This window comes from Prunus persica, chromosome G1 (assembly GCF_000346465.2).
Source record: "Prunus persica cultivar Lovell chromosome G1, Prunus_persica_NCBIv2, whole genome shotgun sequence".
Taxonomy (NCBI): domain Eukaryota; kingdom Viridiplantae; phylum Streptophyta; class Magnoliopsida; order Rosales; family Rosaceae; genus Prunus; species Prunus persica.
The window spans coordinates 42024347-42044896 of NC_034009.1; the positions used below are offsets into that span (position 1 = coordinate 42024347).

Genomic DNA, 20550 nt, shown 5'->3' on the forward strand with positions numbered 1-20550 from the left:
GAGAAATAAAATAATAGAAAGTTCAAGAATTTCTTAGATTAATGAGAAATATAATGCCTGCATGTCAAGTTTGGAATTTTATTAAAGGAGATTCATTATTATACTCAATATAGGGACTCAAATTATATATAAAAAAACCTATATGAAATAGACTTTAGAAACACATTCAAATCTCATTTACAACATAACAAAGATGCTTTTAACTTCTTATAAATTACAAAACTGTCATTAATTTCTTAAAACAAGCCCAACTCCAAAACCTTATAAAAAAACCCAAAACACTTAATAAGGCATCAAAGTAATTTAATAATCAAAATTAAATTCAATAAGGTTCACTGTCATTTTTTGGGTTTGTTTATAGAAATTAAATGGTGTATGGTATATTTATATCATTAGTGCTAATAATGGATATATGACTAAATATCTCTTTTATTAATCCTGTTATAATTTTTTTTTTCCTTTAATGTCCTTTTATTAGGTGTATATTTATTTGTAAGTTGAAGGTGGTGGTGGTGGTGGTACAAAAGCAGGCCACTTGCTCCTGCTGAGCATGGTTTGTCTGGTTGGTTTGGATGTTAGTGTGTGCCTAGGTCTGTTTTCAAACATAATTAACTCTATGGGTTGGCAACTTGGCATGGCACCATCTTTTTTAAACATGTTTTAAGAAACTATGATTCCTCATTTCATTAATTTGATGTAGATGAATCTGCCTCCACTTTTAATTATATATAATATAATATAAAAAAGGAGATGATGGAAATTTTTGATAATGGGGAATTAGAATCATGCATTATTTTGAAGAAAATAATAAGCATAGAATTTTCTAGATATGACTTGGTTAATGGAAGCATCTAATTTAATTTTGCTACACCTTTTTTGTCGTGCTGTTTTTGAATTGGTCACACTACTGTACCGACATGAAAGGCATTCACCAGGATTAATTTGTAACAAACAAAAACATCCACCACCCAAAAAAGAGAAGAAAGAAAAAAGAAGAAAAGTTTTCTAGGGCAGCTACCATTTTGAAACATTCATTAAGGTAACAAATGACTAGGACTTGAAATTGATAGTTAATATGACTAATTCCAGGTGAAGAAGTCGTTAATTTAATCCATATTTCATATTACATTTGATACTAATGTAAGATTAACAAGTTTAATACAATCTATAAGTACTTTTTCTGTTTAGGATTTGCTTAGAATCTTCTCATCCTAGGCTATATTGCTAGTAGGACAATGTTCATATCCAACTGATTTGATTGCAGTTAGCGCTAGCACTACAAAAGGTGTAATGCTCAAGGAAATAACTTCCATATGCATCCTCGTGCCTATCTCATTCTTCATGTGGTGAAATACTAAGGGAATAACTTCTGTGTCTATCTCATTCCTCCTACGAGGGGTAAGACATGCACAAAGGAGTGAGATAAGCACAAATGTGACGATGAGGAGTGAGATAAGAAAACAGGAAACACAAAAAGAAGGCAGTACGGATATCAAGCATTAGAAGAACAAGAAGTAGTGCTCACCAATGGAGTCCGGACTCTTGAATTTCACCACCTCTCAATTTTATGATGTTGTGTAGAATCAGTATTATCACCCTCACAAATGAAATGTCAACCAGACAACTTGTACGTTGGCTTTAATCACAAAGCAATTCCCTGTGATTTTATTGGAAGCAGATGTCTGCTCAAAATATCTGTTTCCATATTCAATTTTTGCATTATAGTCTCAGGGAACCAAATCTTATGCATAATTGCACAGGTACAGTATGAAAATGATCTGCTCACATGGTTTGCTGCCCCAAAACCTTTTCTTCTCTTTTTCCCATTTTTATTTAACCAGTCACTGTTCCCCTGTTAAAATTGAACCAATTATATCTTCTTTGAAAACCCATTTTCTTTCAACAGAAGAAACTCAATTTTAATTTCGCAAATATAGTTGCTCATTACTAGTACTGAAGTGGTAGACAAAGAAATCACAAATAGAAAATATGCTCAGAAGTGATACACCAAGCAAGTGCAGCAATTGTCTTATTTGATTTTCATTTTTACAAATAATATGTATACAATACAACTATGTTTAATCACACTTACATGATATATTAACTTTCCTTTCAACCGAGATATATGATCGAGCCAATGGACATCTAAATAAGATAATCAAATCTTGAAGCTACATTATTCTTAGAATTGCTTATACATATATACTATAACTATAGCCTACCAGAACTGTTTCCCAGGTGCTGAGCTCCTTCTAAACTATGAAATCAATCTCCGCGCCATACAGCTCACTCATATAGATTCAAAGAGCCCATTGAATAACATGGATTCTCAGCCATATGCTAAACGTCAATGACTTGACAACCAACCAATTCAACTGACCCAAAATCCCTTGTGCCAATGGACTTCCACACAACTGCATCTGATTCTGCCACTGAGTCAAAATGATCAAGTGAGGAGCCAGGTAAGAGAGAAGGTGAGCTTGGTGACAAAGGCCCCAAATTACTGCACAGGTCAGCCCGCAGAACTGTGATTTCATGATTTACATCTTTTGTGATGACATGAAGCTTTCCATGAAAACCAGCAAGTAAATATGGAGATTCTGAACCAGCAAAGTCGTGAATAGGGACTTTTCCTATAACAACTTTCCAAGCATCTTCTCCTTGATCATACACCTTGATCTTACCACTATCCAAAGAACTCGAAGGATCAAATGCATACAATTCACCATCAACCACAACGCTCAACTTTGTACCCGCCTGCCGAGCAGGCCAACCCTCTCCCATGCCAATTGGCATATCATCCCATGAATTTGTCTCAGGATCATAAGTTTCTCCCCCAACATCAACAAAAAAGGGCCATGAGTAGAGACTCTGGGATACACATAACCTTCCCATGTATGAAGTCAACCCAGTGGCAATTGGCCTTAGCATGTCAGTCAAAAAGGCAGTCGGCAAGGCTTGAGCTCTTGCAAATGGCATGCTTGGTACTTGGGACCATGTACCAGTGGAGGGCTCAAAAACTTCGGCAGACTGAAGAGGGATCAATCCACCTCGTCCTCGACTAACCCCTCCAACAACATAGAGCTTGTTATTCAGAATGCCTGTCTTACAATAGGCCCTACTTGCGGACATGGCTCTCACTTCACTCCATGCATTCTGAATAGGATCAAATCTCCAGACGCACCTCATGGTCGTAGATCTATAAAATCCACCTAGAACATAGAGGCATCCATCAACAGCACCAATGGCACAACCACAAAATGGCATTTGATCAAATGAATTCTTTCTCCCTAGCCAGCCTCTAATAGTATCAGCAATTTTGATGGTTGGGCCCACCATATTCAACATCCAAAACCAAGACAAACCCTTACTAGATTCTTCTTCATAAACTACATTGGGCATCTGAGGTAGCCTCAGCCACTTTTTTGACAGGGGGTCAAAAGCATGCCAGGAAAGTTTATCCTCTTCAATTTTAGTCAACATGTATAGCCATTCTTCAGTTCCACCAAGTTCTTTTCGCAATTTAAAAAGTTCAGAGCTCCTAACAGTTTCCTTCCACTTCCGTGAAACCAGCCTGATATCAAAGTAGCAAATTCTAGGAAGTCTAGCAATAATTTGGATTGATATCTCATCAGGAAGATTGGGAATTAATCTTTGTCTCTCCTCGAAAGTACATGATGATAATCTTTGCCTCTTACAGGTATCATTCGGAGAGACTTCATGGTACTCGTTTGTCCGAGATCTGGGACCAACCAAACTCAAAATACCCCCCATTGAGAAACCAGAAAGTTAAGTAAATCTGAGAGACATCATGAAACTTGTTAGTCCCAGACTTGGAACCAGTCAAACTAAAAAACAACCCCATATTTGAATTTAGCCCCAGGGCTGCATAACTATTCATTCTACTTTCAGTTCATCAATGCCAAAGCTAATTTGACCACACACACAGCAGCCGACTTGGACCAGCCAAACTGAAAAATTGACACCTTTTTTGCTTTAGTCCAAGTGCTGCAAAATTATTCATTCTACTTTCAGTTCATCAATGCAGAAGCTAAATGCTTTAGTCCAAGTGCTGCAAAATTATTCGTTCTACTTTCAGTTCATCGATGCAAAAGCTAAATGAACACACACACACACACACACACCCCTCTTCCCAAAGATTACCTTCTCTCTCCTCAACAAACAGATCATAAACTTCATTTTCATCTCCACAAAAAATGATCACCAATATTTATAGCAAAATTCAATTTTTAACAGCTCACCAACAAGCTACTCAAAAACCCAGCAAAAATTTAACATCAGGAATTTCAAACTCGGATAATTGAAAAGGAAATTACATATAATCCAGCTTCTAAAACTTCATAACCAAAGAAACTGGAAAATCCCACAATCAAAATCACAAAACAGAGCAATAATATTTATAAAAAAAAATTAAATTTTCCACCGGAACCACCAAATTGCAGCAAAATTCTGAGCACACGTACATAGTTCTAACTTCTAAGATTACAGAGTAATAAATAATTGAGTTTTTCAGCCAAAACAAAAGCAAAAGAGAAATTGGGTATGCACCCGTTTGTACCTGTTCAGAGGAAACAGTGAGAAGCCCTTAGATTTGGTAGGTAAAAATCCCAGTACATGTAGATTTGAGAATGAAGATGCTTCTTTTTATTGAAGCTTGATCTGCTTCATGCAATTATGGTAATGAAACGGTGCGGTGTCTCTGAAAAAGGAAGACTATTTGAGTTTACTGGATAACGACACGTGTTGTGTTGTTATTTATCACATTGTCCAAGTAGAATTTTTTATTGTTTCCTTTATATTTAATATTTTTATTTTTGGGCCCAAAGGACTATGGTCAATTCAATCATAATGAGGTTAAATAGTCGCTTTCGAAAGAGAAAATAATAGTAAGCTTCGTAAAAATCCAACCACCAACAGTTTAACTCATTAAATAATGTACACATCATGTGCTAGATATAAACAAATGAAACGTCACTTCATTATTTGGAAGACCAGAATTTAGAATGTAAACTAGCAATTGGGGTGGGAAGGACTAGTAAACTAACATGACAATGGTTTTATTATAATATAAAATCGTATCATAATTTTATTATAATATTAATAAATTGATAATATCGCATGACGGTGTCCAACTCGACATATTTTTTCAAAAAGTGAGGTGAATGGAGAAACTATGATTTAATGTTGGAAAATAATATCTCGTGAAAGTTGTAATTCATTCACTCCCAAGGGATTTAAAAGGATATATTAATCCTTCATGAAGAAGGAAGAAGAAAAAAATCAAAATACCACGGCTGCGTGGCACTCGTTGATCCATGATGCATTATGCACTGTTATACAACACGTGCTTGTTGGAAGTCTCCAAGAGGCTTCCCTTGGTGTTTAGTTTTTTTTTTTTTTTTTTTTTTTTTTGGTGTGCTTCCTTTGGTTTTTAGTTTTGACAGATAAACTTTAGTGTTTTTTGGGATACTTTACTGGTCAACTTCTGAAGGAATATTATGAATCTTTGATGTTTCATCAACGGGCCGGTTTTGAGATTTTGAGAACTTGTACGAAACTTAAATAATAAAAATATAAAATATAAATCTTTATCCTTAATTACACGATTTATGCAAAAATAAGATATGTACAATCCCCGGATATCGTGGCCGTCATAATTAGTTACTAACATACTAGTTCCTATATCAAGAGTTTTAATTTGGTGGTTTGCTTGAGAATGAGGCTATACATAGGAAATTACCTAAAAAATCGGGGGACCTTCATTATGTTGTATATCTGCCCAACAAAAATACATAATATCTTGGAAAAGTAGAATTACAATCTACCTATATATTGATTACTATGATTATGCTATGTATTTGCCTATATATTCATAGCATTGATCATACATTTATATTCTTCTGAGAAATCTTGATCATATATATCCTCGCTTATATTGTTGTGTCCTTTAAAATAAATAAAAAAAGATGACAGCATTTGGTATTCAAGTATATGTACTTGTCATGAGTTTGATACTTAATTGTGACTTGTCCCAATGCGTTACGTAAATATTAGCTTTGTTATGTATGAATGCATTAGCCCGTGGTAAAGTATATCTTTAAATATTCTATATTTTGGAAAAAAACAAAAACAAAAGAACAAACAAATAGCAAAAGATGCTACGCTTTTAATTTTGGAAGGAAAGCTTTGCACGAAAGTTTTCCTAGCTACTGTGTACTAATGTGCTCTCTATGACTACATATACTGCTAACTCCAGGCACCTATATATTGCTTACAACACCCAATGCTTACATGACAGGAGTCATTGGACGAAGAGGAGCTGAAGCAGGGTGGCCTAAGCAACTCTGCGGGTGCTCATGGATATTTTTAGAAACATCATAAAATGAAGTTGAACCAAACTCCACCATATTGTTCTTACCTGCATTTTTCAAATTGGGTAGACTTCGAATTCGATACCTTTCAAATATACTCATCTTCAAATGTGACTGAGGCACCGAATTATAACCTGATATCACATCCATTGCTTTCTTCTCCACATCCTGGTGATTCTCATTCACCTTGTTCTCATCACATTCATCATCGTCATCCTCCTCAACCTCGCCAACATCCTCATCGACGGTTTGGAGGTCTTCGTCCATTTCAAGCTCTTCTTCATTTTCTTCATCACAACATGTTAGGGCACTGTCAAAACATGCTAAGGCATTGTCCAGAGGTACAAGGTTCAAAATAAGGCGACCGTCCTCCCGGCGGGCTTCGAAGTACTCATGGTGCTTCACTCTCTCTCCTTTAAGGACAAGCCTTCCATTAGAGTGATCATAATGCTTGGTAAAAATCCAGGGCATACGACCTTGCAAGTTCCCAGTCTGTGCAAGCAATGGTATTGGTGGTGGATATTCTCTCTTGATCTTTTCACTCCTTCGAGTAGTAGTACTCCGGGTGCTCTTAGCTTCATTCCTACGACTCATGCTAAATTCTACTGTATTTTTCAAAAATCCTAATTTCTCTTGTTCCTTGGTTAGCATGATTGGGACGCCGCTGTCCGTACCAATCAGGTCGTCCATTGCAGAGGACGACCAAGATAAAGAGCTATCCAACATACAAGAAGAAGTGAGTGAAGACGATCCGGATGATGATGATGATGATGGTGCTGGTGAAACCTTATGGTTGTGAATAATGTGGGGGTGGTGATGATCTAAAATTTGAGGGTTTCTAGCTGCTTCCGAAAAATTTAGGGTTTTGAGCCCTAGTTCAAGATGATGATGGGTTGGGAATGCTTTTACCATTTGCATTGCAAATGGTAACCTGGTTGCCCACAGGAAAATCCCAAAAAGGGAGGAAATTATGGATTTAGCTCTACCAAAATAGCTTGGATCACTACTCAAAGAATCCATGGTTCCACAGTCAAGATAACAAAAGGGGCTAGCTAGTTTAATGGCCAGCTTATGTAGGATACTTGTGGTTTTCTAGAAATTAACCTACCAACCCTTTTGAAAAAAAAAAAAAACCTACCTACCCAGTCATTAACCTGCAAGTAATTAAAGAAGAAGATATCAGAATAATGTGGCTATAATAACAAATCGGGTATTTTAATTATAAATTTAATTATTATATATGAAGTTTTATCCAATTGGATAAGAACAAACTCTTTTGGTGGAATCAATTGCTTTTACCTCTTAACTGCATTTTGTCTGCTTTCATCAAACGTTTCTCTCTCTACTGGTTGGATTTTTCTCTTCCTGTTAATCTTAAGAAGATTAATTAAGAAATATAACTTTATATATATATATATATATAGAAAAATAATAATTCATTTTGAATGCAAGAGGCTGGATGAGGAATTCTAATATTATTTGCATAAACAAAAACTTTAATAGAATAAAAATACAGTCCAAGTCCATGGAGGAAACAAAATCACATCATCTCGTGCAGATTTTGTAAGGGCGTAAATAAATAAATGGAGATTATGAAGATTCAATTGCCAAAAATATATGCCGTTTACTATGTATGCAACAATAGACCATAAATCAAATTATTATTCATTTCTATAAATTAAGCCAATAATTTAGGACAATTAAGTTAAAGAAAAAAGAAAGAAACAACTGTGTCTGGTGATGAATGCACAATCCTTAGAAACAATAACAGATTAACCTATAAGGTATCAGTCTGAAAATTTGGCTTCAAGTGGATCAAGACTAGTTCAAATACAACTATTTTCCCTTCCCTCGTACCGTCGAGATTTCAAATATACATTATATATTAACAAAAACAAAACAGATCAAGTCGAACAAATATATATCTAGCCTATAGAAAGCAAAAACATTTGGCATAGATCGATATATAAAACACAATTAAGAGATTCAAATTAGTGAAATTAACAAGCTAATCAAAACACAAATTCAAATGCAGATTACATGAAATATATATATATATATATATATGAGAGAGAGAAAGCATAATAATTTTGTACTTACTTTATCAATGGCACTGGTGCATTATATTTAGTACATTTTCCCTGTGGCAGAGAAAGAGAGAAGAAACAGTGGACAGAGAGACCAAATGAGAAGAGAGAGAGCAACCATTTCTCGAGTGTTTTTGCTAAACCCTTTATATATAGGAAAAACCTTAACTGAGCTGGATTACCTTAATTGCACAGAGAGGACCCTCCTGGCACCGTGACTCACACAAGCAATATTAAAGGTCGCAAACGTCATTTCACACTCACCAAGAAACGGCTGCATTTTTTGCGGGATCGGCGAGGGGCTTGGCTCGTCTGGAACCGGCATGGCCTGCGATTGCTGTAACCGGCACCAGAAGTGGCGCGTTTTGAGTCTGATCCCAGTGTCGTGTAGAATGTGATTGGTGGGGGCTTGGTGAGAGCAGGGAGGGGGTTGCACAAGTGATCATGGAGTGGGGCATGGATGAACTGAATTTGTCTGGTTTGGTATTCTCTGGCTTCCATTTTTGATGCCAGGTCTGCTCCTTTCTTGTTCAGCAGCCAGCTTATTAGACACGTAGAGAGAGAGAGAGAGAGAGAGAGAGAGAGAGAGAGAGAGAGAGAGAGAGAGAGAGAGGCCTTGTCTGGTGTTGTATCTCTGGCTTCCATGAATTCATGTAAGTTGTAACTCTCGAGTGCAATGCTTGCGCATGTGTGACATATAAATTGTATCTCTGGTTCATTCTACAATGTCATCTCATTTCATGATAAGAACCGTTACCCTTCTAAGTCAACACTCCCTTAACAATAAGCATTACAAGAAATTAGTCAAATTAGACAACATTGAGTTGTCTAATTGTGATAGAATGAAAAGATGAATACGATATTTTTTATGTACAATGAAAATATTCACTATAATGATCAAATTGTTAAGCAGTTTTCATTTGGCTTATTTTTGAAGAGATGTTCCAAACAAGTAGTTAATGCCGAATGCCACAATTTTCACACCTTTTTTTTTAAGTGAAACACTGTAATTGTTCGAGTGTTATATATCAATTATCATGACCAACTGATAATTATTGGTTACATAATGTGGTTTTAAAATACAATTCATTCTGCAAAGGACTCACTAGTGCAGTAGTTTGAAGCATTTATTCTCGTTTGAAAGGTCATGGGCTCCAGTTCTAGCATCCGTGTGTGAGTTCAGTATGTTATCACACCTCTCAATTAAAAAAGTCCTTAAAAAAAAAGATATTTAGTCATATACCAATTCTTAGCATTAATGATATAGATCAACCCTACACCATATAATTTCTATAGACAAACAAAAAATAAAACCTAAAAATTGACAGCTGACTCTATTGAATTTAATTTTGATTATTAAATTACTTTCATGCCCTATTTAGTGTTTTGAGTTTTTTTATATATGAGGTTTTGGGATTATGCTTGTTTTAAGAAATCGATGACAGTTTTGTAATTTAGAAGAAGTTAGAAGCCTTTGAGTGTGTTTTTAAAGTCCATTTCATATAGGTTTTTATTATTATAATTTGGACTCCTATATTGGGTATAATAGTGAATCTCCCTTAAAAAAAAAGTTCATTTAACTATACTCATATCTCTAAAAAAAGAAAGAAAGCATTACTCATTAATTCTAATCCTAATCCCCTTCCATTTTTGGGGCTAATCCTAACCCCATCCCTGTTACCTGATTACCTGATCACCCGGATGAAAAAGAAAATCGCCATATGCACATCAAATTCTTTGGCTTGCACACCATCGTTTAGCACGGGGCAAAAGAGATCTCTCCCTTTTCATGCCCCCCATTTTGCAAACGTTCCTCCTGCAAAGAAAGTAAACTCTCAACCGAGACCAAGTCTTGCATCCTGCTTTTGGTTTTCTTGTCTTTTCATATTCTAGTGTTCTTAAGTTTCAAATTAAGACAAAAAAGAAGAAGAAGAAGTTAATACAAGCGAAAGAAATCCACTAGAAAAAAGGAAAGCCCCAAATACGTACAAAATCATATGAGTCTCTTACATAGAAACCCTACAAAAGAAGATTGTGTAAATTGCAAAGGCAATATACCTGTATAGTAGGGGGTTTGCAAGGAAGAATTTAGGGCTCTTCTTTTGCATTTGATGGCTGAATGAATTTTTTTTCATCAATTAAAGTTTCTTTCTCTCTTTTTCGCATCAAGTAGTTGAGCAAATTAGGTCAGAGCAAAATGGGGATCTTCTTTCACATCGAGTAGTTGAGAAAATAAGGTCAAAGCCAAATGGGAATCGATTTTAAATCTCATTCATTGCGTCCACCAAGTGGCACATGCCTCACACGTGTAAGTAATGTACACAAAAGGATTTCGTGTACTACATACTCATTATCATCGAGGGTATTCCGGTCACTGAATTTCCAATCGCTAGCAAATTTCAAAATAATATTATATCGCGATAGGCTGATATTTCCTATTATTTTTAAATTTGAAAAACAATTAAAAATAGCAAGGCCAACTATCTCTAGTTGCGACAATACTTGAGCGCAGCCATCACACCGTTACATATCCCTTATCCCACGTGTTAATATAGATGGGTGACATGATTGATACTTTCTCAATCTAGCATATATTATTAATGAGCATATTGTATCATGAGTGGACTGTAACATCACGTGACGGTATAGCAATGCCGCCAAAAAATTACTCAATTAAACATGACGCCACACACCAATTGCCAAATTTGGAACTAAAACAACAACCAAATTCTCCGAGCTGAATTTGTAGAGAAACAAAAATGACGTATGTACATGAGAGACGTGTTTACTAATAATCATTTATAAGTGAGGCTATTCTGTTCAATGGATTACAAATCTCAATCTTTATTTTTCTTTGTTTATTTTTTGCAAGAAAAATCTCTATTAAATTTCAGACTACGTATCCATTGTAATTTCTGTCGGCGTCGGCATGTCTTCATTGAAATTGTATGGGTAATTTGGTCTTCATTGCAACATTGAATTGAATATCAAATACAAATAAAAGTTTACTACTCTAGTTCTTGCTATCTACTAGCTGCTGCTACTTCCTCCGCCACGGATCGATGCGCATGCTGCTGCGCTAGTCTAGGAACTGGCGTCGGCCACCACGGGAGCACAACTGTGTAATAGTAACGATGTGTTGCCCAGTGTTCAAATAACTTTGACCACTCTCCTGTGCGAATGTTCCACTTGATAATATCTCTCCGCACATGCAGATAAAAAATATCCTTACTATTTGGATCAAAAGCAATCATTACGCAATACGCGTTGATCGGAATCATTTCAGGATCGAAGGAATAAACCCCGCGTTTACTCAAACACAAATTTTTGCCAGCAGCAGCTCCATCTTGTGTTTGTTTCAACTCATATACATACAGACTTCGGGTCGTCCTGTTCATGTTGCACATTAGCACATATCCTCCGCAGACACCTAAGTACTGAACACTAAAACCTAAGTCTAGAGTCTCCTCAAATACGGTGAAACGCAGTTTATGATCAATCATACAATCACCATTATTACTGCTGCTGCTACTAGTTCCATCATTGTCATAGAATGGACCCAAACCAATAACACTAAGGCCGCGGTCTGTTGGCCAATATAACATTCCATTGTATGCAAAGGAGAACACATTGAGGTCACCAAAATTGAAATGTCGAGGGGACGAGACGACTGATTCTCTCCACTCACCAGTGTCAGAGGAGAAGATCTCCACGTCTAATTTGAACATATATCACCTTTCTTCTCATCATTTGCATATTCAACAGGAGGAAGAATTCTCACAACCGTGAACCTACACTCAACATTAAGATGGATGTTGTTTCCTTTCCAATCATCTTCCTCAAATTTATAGTCAGGAACAACATTGCAGATGATTCCTACCCGCACACTCTTGTGACATTGACTTGGGGTGGGAGGAAGTTCAGCATATTGCATGGTGTATGCATTGCAAATGTAGTAATCGCGTTGATAATCCTCGGTTATGCAAAACAAAACTAAGTCATTATATATCGCTACAACAACTGGCTTTTCCATCAAACGGTGGACACCCGGGAATCCTTTGAGCACCGGAGTTAGTAGATTAATGGGTGGGGACGACAATAAAAGAGGGAATTCCAATGCACTTTTGGTTATCAAAGTGCATATCTTTGGAGTTCTCTTATAACTTTTGATACTCACAAAGCGGCCAATAAAATAAGGATCTGCGATGAGGGTGCACCAACGCTTGGACACAGACTTGCATTGAAAAACAAATTTGTTGCTTGAAAAAAACAAATCAATAAATCCTTGACACACGGTAGAAGCAATTCGGAATCCTTAGTAATTTAGGTTTCTTGTCCTACTATCTATATGATTTACATTATAATTTTTGTGATAAAACAAAAACCCAAATTTAGGGTTCTATCTGCCAGAGAGAATGAAGTTCACCGTTCTATCTGCGATTCCTCTATATGCCCATGCTGCATCCCCTTCTTTGTCAGCACCAAATAATTTTAGTTATATTTTTTTTTAACCTTCTTTGATTCTTTAAGCCTATGCATTTACAGTTTACGTATTTATCCGCAGTTGGCAAAATCTTGACCATTCTAATAATGTAACCGTTTAAAGAGATAACATATTAACAACATAAATATTTAATTTTCCTTTTCATCATAAAATTATTTAAATTTAACAATTATTTAATTGTTTAAACAAAAAAAACATAAATAAATATAAAAAATCCACTCCGCCCTTTCCAGGGAAGGTGAGGGGGAGGAATATAGGTTTTTTGAAAGGTGAGGGGTAGTTAAGGGGGCCCTGTAAGGAATATAGAGAGAGATTATCAAAAGGGGAAGGGGGTTGCGAGCAATACAGAGAGAGAGATGGTGAATGGTATGTGTAGCGGCTTGGGTGGTGTTGTGTTGGGGTGTGTGTGGAGAGAGATGGTGGTGTTATGTCTGCTTGGGTGTGTTAGGGGATAAGAGTGGGGAGGGAAAGTTGCATCTCTGGTTTTTTAATTTTTAGTTTATGTGATTTTATCTTATTTTTTTAGTTTTAAATTAAAATTTTAAATATTTAAAGTTATTATATTTTTTTAATTAATTTTTTAAGATTTGATGATGTGTCTTGTTTTAAACAGTTAGATTATTAGGATGGTCAAGATTTTGCGAAATGCGAGTAAATGCGTAAACTCCAATTGTAGAGGCTCAATTCCCCACCTAGAATGTAATTTCTCGGTGGCACAGAAATGTTAGCCCAGATATAACAACTTTATTGCAACAACTTGTATCAATGTTTTGAGACATTTAGTCAAAAACAAATGTCTCGAGACATTTCAGATATAGCTAAAACAAAACAATGGAAAATAATAAAGGCAACAACCTAGTAGCAAATTACACAAAGCTCTAATTGGACTTCATTAACTTCATTAATATGGACAACCCAACCCAATTACTATAAGCAGCTGATAATTAGCGAGCTTGAGCAGGGTCAAACTTTATGGTCCAAAGTCCTAACTTCTGACGTTTGAGCTGAGCAAGTCCCCTGACTCTGAGCATTTCTTGGATGTACTTTCTTCTTCAAGTACATCCAGAAGAAACAACTAGTACTTGGGCGAACCGTTTCACCCTTAGCTGTGCCCAACTTGCCTCTTTCTGCTTCTTCTTCCATCTTCATTTTCTTCTTGTGGAGGCATCTCAGCACATGTGCTTCAGCAAGACTATAACCAGCAGTGGACATGGCCTATTTTTATTTTATTGTTGGTTTAAAAAAAAATAAGCAAGTGATTTTTTTTGGTGTTCAATTTTAAAGAAGAAATGAGGTATTGTAATTGATGGGGCATTGAGAGGGCGATGAGTAGTTTCTTATAACATTTGTGCTGGCTTGGGAAGCAAGCATGCATACTTGCAGCGCACACAAAGATGATGTGGCAATGTTGACAAAAAAAAGCTTCACTTTTTAGTTGAATGTTGACTGCTAGATTGGGTGCAGGTGGCTGACGCTTCTGGGTGGAAGGTTTCGTCTATGTGTATGCTTGCTTGGTTACCAAGGAAAAAAAGGAAAGTAAGATTCTCTTTTCATGTTTGACAATGAAGTCAACTATAGTTACATACACTTTATCAGACTACATATACTTTTTTTTTTTGTGAAGATCATCTCAGTTGAAATATCAGTATTGTGTTCCAATGCACTGGAAGTTATAGAATTTGTAAGTTTTGTAAATCTAGAGAGAGAGAGAGAGAGAGAGCAGGAAACTATAACAAGAAAGAAATTAGATGGTATGAACAACGCAATACAAATAATCAACAGATAAAAGTTAGTACTTTAATTCTTGCTATCAACTAGCTGAGCTAGTCTAGGAACTGGCGTCGGCCACCATGGGAGCACAACCTTGTAATAGTAACGATGTGCTTCACAGTTTTTAACTATATTTGACCACTTTCCTGTGCGAATGTTGCACTTGATAATATCTGCATACACACGCAGATACAAAATATCCTCATTGTTTGGGTCAAAAGCATGCAGTACACAACACGATTGACGGTTCCCAAACATTTCAGGGTCCAAGGAATAAATCCAGCGTTTACTCAAACAAAACTTTTTGCCAGCAGCTGCATCTTGTGATTCTTTCAACTCATACACATAGAGACTTCCGGTCGTCATGCACAAGTTGCACATTCGCATGTATCCGCCACACACACCTAAGTACTGAACACTAAAACCTAGTCTAGAGGCTCCTCAAATATAGTAAAACCTAGAGACAATTGGGTTCTCTTCCTTACTTTGGTAGCAGTATGGCATCCCATCCACCTGCGCCATGAAATATATCATACACATACTGTATGGCCTCTAAGAAAAATGTTTCGTGGAATCGACATATGGTTCGTTAACTAAAACGTAGGAATTTGGACAGACAACCTCTCAATCAATAAACTACATATATATATATATATATATATATCATATATGTTATGGCAAGCTAATATGGTTTGTGGTTGATCACAGTGAAACTCTAAGTTGTATGGAAAAACTAAGACTTAGGAACCTAACTAGTAATGGTGCCCGCACGATGCTGCGGGTTTTAAAACCGTGTGAAATGTATACATAGTTGTGAAAATATGTAGGCAAGATGGTACTATTTATATAGACATGGAGATCTAAATAGTGGCATCTTTGTTTTGCAAGTCTAATACTCCTAAAGAAAAAATTAGCCAAACTACATTAGCTAAAAAGAATCTTAATCAATTCCAAATAATAGAGGTAGCGTTCAAACTTAGAAAGAGAGAAGGATTAAAATTCGGAATTAGAATTCAGATAATGGAGGTAGTCTTTAAACTTTGAACATCTCTAACATGACATCACCAAATCAATAAATATTACACAAAATCAGTATAAAAACACATGAAGACAAAAAATTAATAAAAAAGCAAATATTAACAACAGATCATTACACAATGTAGGGTGACCCTAACAACAATTGAGGAATTGATTGCTTTTGATAGAGACCAAAGCAAGTGTTTCTAAAACAGAGAATAAGAGCATAAAAGTTTTTGAATGTTGGATGCCCATTTTTACTTTTTCTTCCTCTTCCTCTGTTTCCCGAGAAAGCAAATAAACAGAATCAGCCAAATATCACCACAAATCAAATGTATGGTAGTTAATTCAATGCCAAAGTAAGAAGTGCCAAAGAATCATTGAGCATACAAAAAACAAAAATATGAGTCACCACTTGTAGAAGATTAGCCCTTTGCTGGCAGCTCCTTTCACTTACAAACTCCTTGGTGTTCCAGTGCCACAACAACTTCAGTATTTGAAGCACAATCCAAGCTCTTCAGTGCTCGATGCACAATCCAAGCCCTGCAAGCTACATTGGTATTTGTTATGGGTTGCCATAAAAGGAAATTTTCATTCTTAAAAGTCCGTATGTACGAATCTATAAATGTTGCAAAACTTCCACAAATATCAAATCAAACCACAGCTTAGTAGCGGCATGTATGTACCAAATTGTGGCACATCCCATTTCAGCTCATAAATCGTCAAATAAGAAATCTAAAATATGCATACTACAGGACACATTCATATAATATAAATTGAAAGGATGAACCAATATTTTGCAAAAGCACAAAACCTTATTAACATCCCAACAAACCTAGAGGATAAAAACAGATAATCAAATCAATCATGAAATAGAGAATAATAGACAGAATATGCACATATAAGGAAGACATGCAACAATTAAGACCACTCGCGCCACCCATTTCTCTGTAATTGATCTTTCACTTTTTTATTGTCAATCTAACATACTTTTAAATCTTTACCAATCAAATTTTACAATAATTTGGGTTCCTGTAACCTACCTACGATTTTGATAGTTTACCTTTGCTACTTGCCTACTCCAATTATCGGAAGAAAACTGTACCAAAAATTGTGTCATTTTCATTGGAAAATTCAAAATTAAATGTTGAGTTTAAAGAGATAATGTTTTTATAAAAAAATTCATTCTAAAACTGGTGGAGTAAAGTACTCGCAGAATATGTAACTCTTGCTGTTTGTTGAAAAGACAGATTCATCTTCTATTCCTATAATATATTTGTACATTGCACAAAACGTACTATAAAAAAAATGTTTTGGACAGAGACATGAGAGTAAATATTTAAAAAAAAGAGGAAAGACTTATCACCCGGAAAATTGGAACCCCAATACAAAAGAAAGGTTTGCAATTTTGCAGACACATTTGAGAGCCCAAAATTCATCGAAATGAGACACTAAAACCAAGAGGAGCCTTTATTCAGCAAAGAGGAGGCTTCAATTTTGAAGGGAAAAAAAGAAAAGAAAACATACGTCTCCAATTCAACCGGACATTTCGAGGGGATGCCTATGGCGCAGCCTCCTTCACATCTGCCACCAAAGCCAAACATCAAATGCAAAATGCGATTCAAATGATTGAAACAAAATTAGAAAAGCGAAATAAAAGTGATAAAAGAGTGACGCTTTGGGGGTAAAAGGTGAGACCTTTGGCAACAAATTGGATTTCGCCAGGAGGAGAGTTGAGGAGGAACCACTTCCCCACTGCAAAACAACATTTACTACATTAGACACTGACAAATAATCAAAATGGGTACAAATTTATTAATTAGAAAAAAGTAAAGTATAAATGGCAGAGAGAACAAACCTCATTAATGGCAAGCACTTAGCCATTGCTCTTCTTGACCTTCTTCAGCTTCCTCAGGAAATACCTAATCCAAACAAATCAACCAACACAATTAAGTTTAACCCAAAATTCACCAATGAACATTTGGATCATAAAAGCCAAGCTAATGCTAAGGATTATACCAGAACTTGGACTTGGGCGAACCTCATTGGTGGCCCAAAGCTTCATTCGGTAAGTCTTGGGGTGCTCATCAGATGCTGTAGGGAGCTTCCTCCCAACAACCTGGTACTGGTGGAACTGCAATACAAAAACGACACCATTAATTGCAGCTTTACCATTTGACATGCCCTAAGAAAAATATATCACACAAACAAATACCAAATTAAATGGAACCTAAGAAACTATGAAGATAATTTTCTAGATATTTGTTTACCAAATTTCATACAACAAACCTCCACTTAAACTGACTGTTTACAACAATGCTAAGAATTTGGCTAATCCATTTCACCAGTAGCCTTATGTTTAACTAAATAAACTATGTATAAAACCAAATGGGTATTCTTCAAGAATAAAACCAACCTTCTTGAAGCATACCCATCTAAGTTATAATATGCAGAGGAAAAGAAAATTAAAAAACCCCCCAAGCATCCTAGTTTAAAAAATGCATAATTTAGAATTCTGTAACAGAAATTGTCCCATTAAATTAAACTGAAATATAAAAAAAACAGTGAATTTAAGGCTGAGATGTAATCGAGTTATTGAAAGAAAAAAAACAGAGGATGAGAGAACGATTGACAAACCTCTTTGCTAGTCCAAATGCGGAACCCTACTTCGCTTCTTCTTGTAGCACCTTCAAAGTCAGTCAACATTCTGTGTTGTTCTACAAAAGATATTTATGAACACAGAACATCATAAAATACCTTTATTGTAAATTTCTTCAACACAAAAAGTCCAGAACCAAAATATTTGACGAAATTCTATTAAAGGAAAAAAAACTGAAATTAAAGAGAGGGAGAGAGAACAATGTATACCACAACTTCTGTACATATACATTGGCTCTGTCCCACAACAGCGGCAATGGCAATGGCAAGCCTTTATTCACGCACAAATAGTCACCTCCCATTACCAATTCAAAAGCCTGTTCAATCCCATCATTGGGAAGTAATACAATCAAAATTAATAAAAGGGAAAGAAATTAAAATACAGCGGAGGCAATTAAACGATGCAAACCTTTTTTCTATTTCAAAGTCACAATTAGATGTAATTGCACCATTTTGTTGTTGTAGTCCTGCAATGCACACAGTCATCAACTTCACCCAAGCAACTCCGCGTGTCAATTCAAATCCACCATGAACCAATCCATAAGCTCAAACATATAACCCAATCAGATGATAAACCATCACAGAAAAGGCCTAATTTTGGTCCAAAAGAGCAATTCAAGGATATGGTTCTTACCTGAAATACTTTGGTGAAGTTGCAAAATCACCTTTGTCCTCGTGCCCAAACCCTTCAACAACAAAAAAACAATGAAAGAAAATTTTCATTGTAATTCCAAGCACATGCAAGAAAGAACAAAGGCACCAAATTTTCAATCCAACATAATTATAGAACAAAGACTCAAACTTTTGCTTTCAATAAAAAGTACTAATGTTATTAAGTGGGTGACCTCAAACGCCCTTATAAGCATAATTATTGAACTCCTACCCACAAAACAACAGTTTGATGTTTAAAAAGATGAAATTTTCTGTTTTTTTCTTGCATTTTCTTAGCAAACAAATAGAGGGTAAGTAGGTTTCTACATATTTTATAGAGTGTTAAATCAGATTTTTTGTTTGAATGATCTTATATCGAACCAACCATATTTCCTTTTAGATACAAACATATATTAAGCTCCTACGGTTCATTCTCTACATGTTCAAATAGAGAGATACAAAGAGATCTTGCCTGTTTAATAATTTTTTGTTTGAGATCCTCGGAGAGACCGCCGGTCCCAGACAATGGATCATGCCATCGTCGGATGGCTGTCGTTGAATCTCGGAGGAGGCGTGATCGGGAGATCCAACAGGTGAGGCATCAGAACCGTCCGTCGAAACACTACCTACAAAACATCAAAAGAAGACGCGATTAAAAAGAAGAACAGAAAAGGAGACATATCTGAAAAATTGAAGGAAACCCAACGAAAGAGGAAGAATGCGATATGAGACAAACAGGAGAACAAATGAAAAGAAGGTTATCTAATGAAGTAGAGGACCAAATGAACGAACCAATTCGCACCATAGCAGCCACAAATGAAATCAACGGCCGCAAGAAAGCCAGATCAAGCTTCAATAGTGAAGCTCTCATGGGAGAAAGAGCCAGCCAAAAGTGGGAATTTCGGTTCCCACGAAGAGATGAGAACAGGGCTGGAGGGCATCGGAGACGGTGGCGGAGAGTCGGTGCTTGTGATGATGACGGCGGCGGCGGCAGAGAGAAAGGGAAAGAGACGGAGAGAGAGTTGGAGAAGACGACTATGATCTCTGAGGCCTCTCTCTCTCTCTCACTTCTCTTCGATGAAGCGGCTTTGGTTTTCTCCAAAAAGAAGCGACCAGACAAAAGGGTTATGTCGCTATGCATTAGGGCAAAAATGCCATTTTACTGAACATAATTAAGAGGGCAACCAATTAAGCAGGGGCACAAACGTCATTCCACTATTGCGAATGAATAGTCTAGGAACAGTAATTTTATTCAGTTTTAGTATATAATATAAATAGTCTAGGAACAGTGATTTTTTAGTATATATATAAATAGTCTAGGAACAGTGATTTTATTCAGTTTTAGTATATATATAATTTGGGTGAAAGAAAGGCCTATTCCACCGCATTGTTTGGTTGAGAAAGAAAAATGTTTCTCTTGTTTCATTCAATTGGAGGAATATGAAGGCTTTCATTGAATTGAAGGCCAAGC

The 20550-nt window shown here is 36.1% G+C and overlaps 1 protein-coding gene and 1 long non-coding RNA gene across 7 annotated transcripts; both read right to left on the reverse strand.

The window, feature by feature from the left end:
• Nucleotides 2001-4733, reverse strand: LOC18792214 (F-box/kelch-repeat protein At1g22040). The gene is made up of 2 exons (XM_007222760.2): nucleotides 4580-4733; nucleotides 2001-3799 (listed from the first exon to the last, which is right to left on the reverse strand). The coding sequence occupies exon 2, from the start codon at nucleotides 3772-3774 to the stop codon at nucleotides 2341-2343; it is 1434 nt and encodes a 477-aa protein (XP_007222822.1). The 5' UTR covers nucleotides 3775-3799; nucleotides 4580-4733; the 3' UTR covers nucleotides 2001-2340.
• On the reverse strand, nucleotides 15766-19119 carry LOC18790014. 6 transcript variants are annotated; one of them, XR_002269831.1, is made up of 9 exons: nucleotides 19063-19119; nucleotides 18838-18895; nucleotides 18639-18745; nucleotides 18408-18487; nucleotides 17790-17904; nucleotides 17629-17692; nucleotides 17469-17525; nucleotides 17298-17354; nucleotides 15766-16320 (listed from the first exon to the last, which is right to left on the reverse strand). It is a non-coding gene; the product is annotated as an uncharacterized LOC18790014 (long non-coding RNA). The 6 variants fall into 6 exon arrangements; XR_002269829.1 differs by having other exon boundaries at nucleotides 18838-18973; nucleotides 19063-19116; XR_002269832.1 differs by lacking the exon at nucleotides 19063-19119 and having other exon boundaries at nucleotides 15766-16048; nucleotides 16161-16320; nucleotides 18838-19056.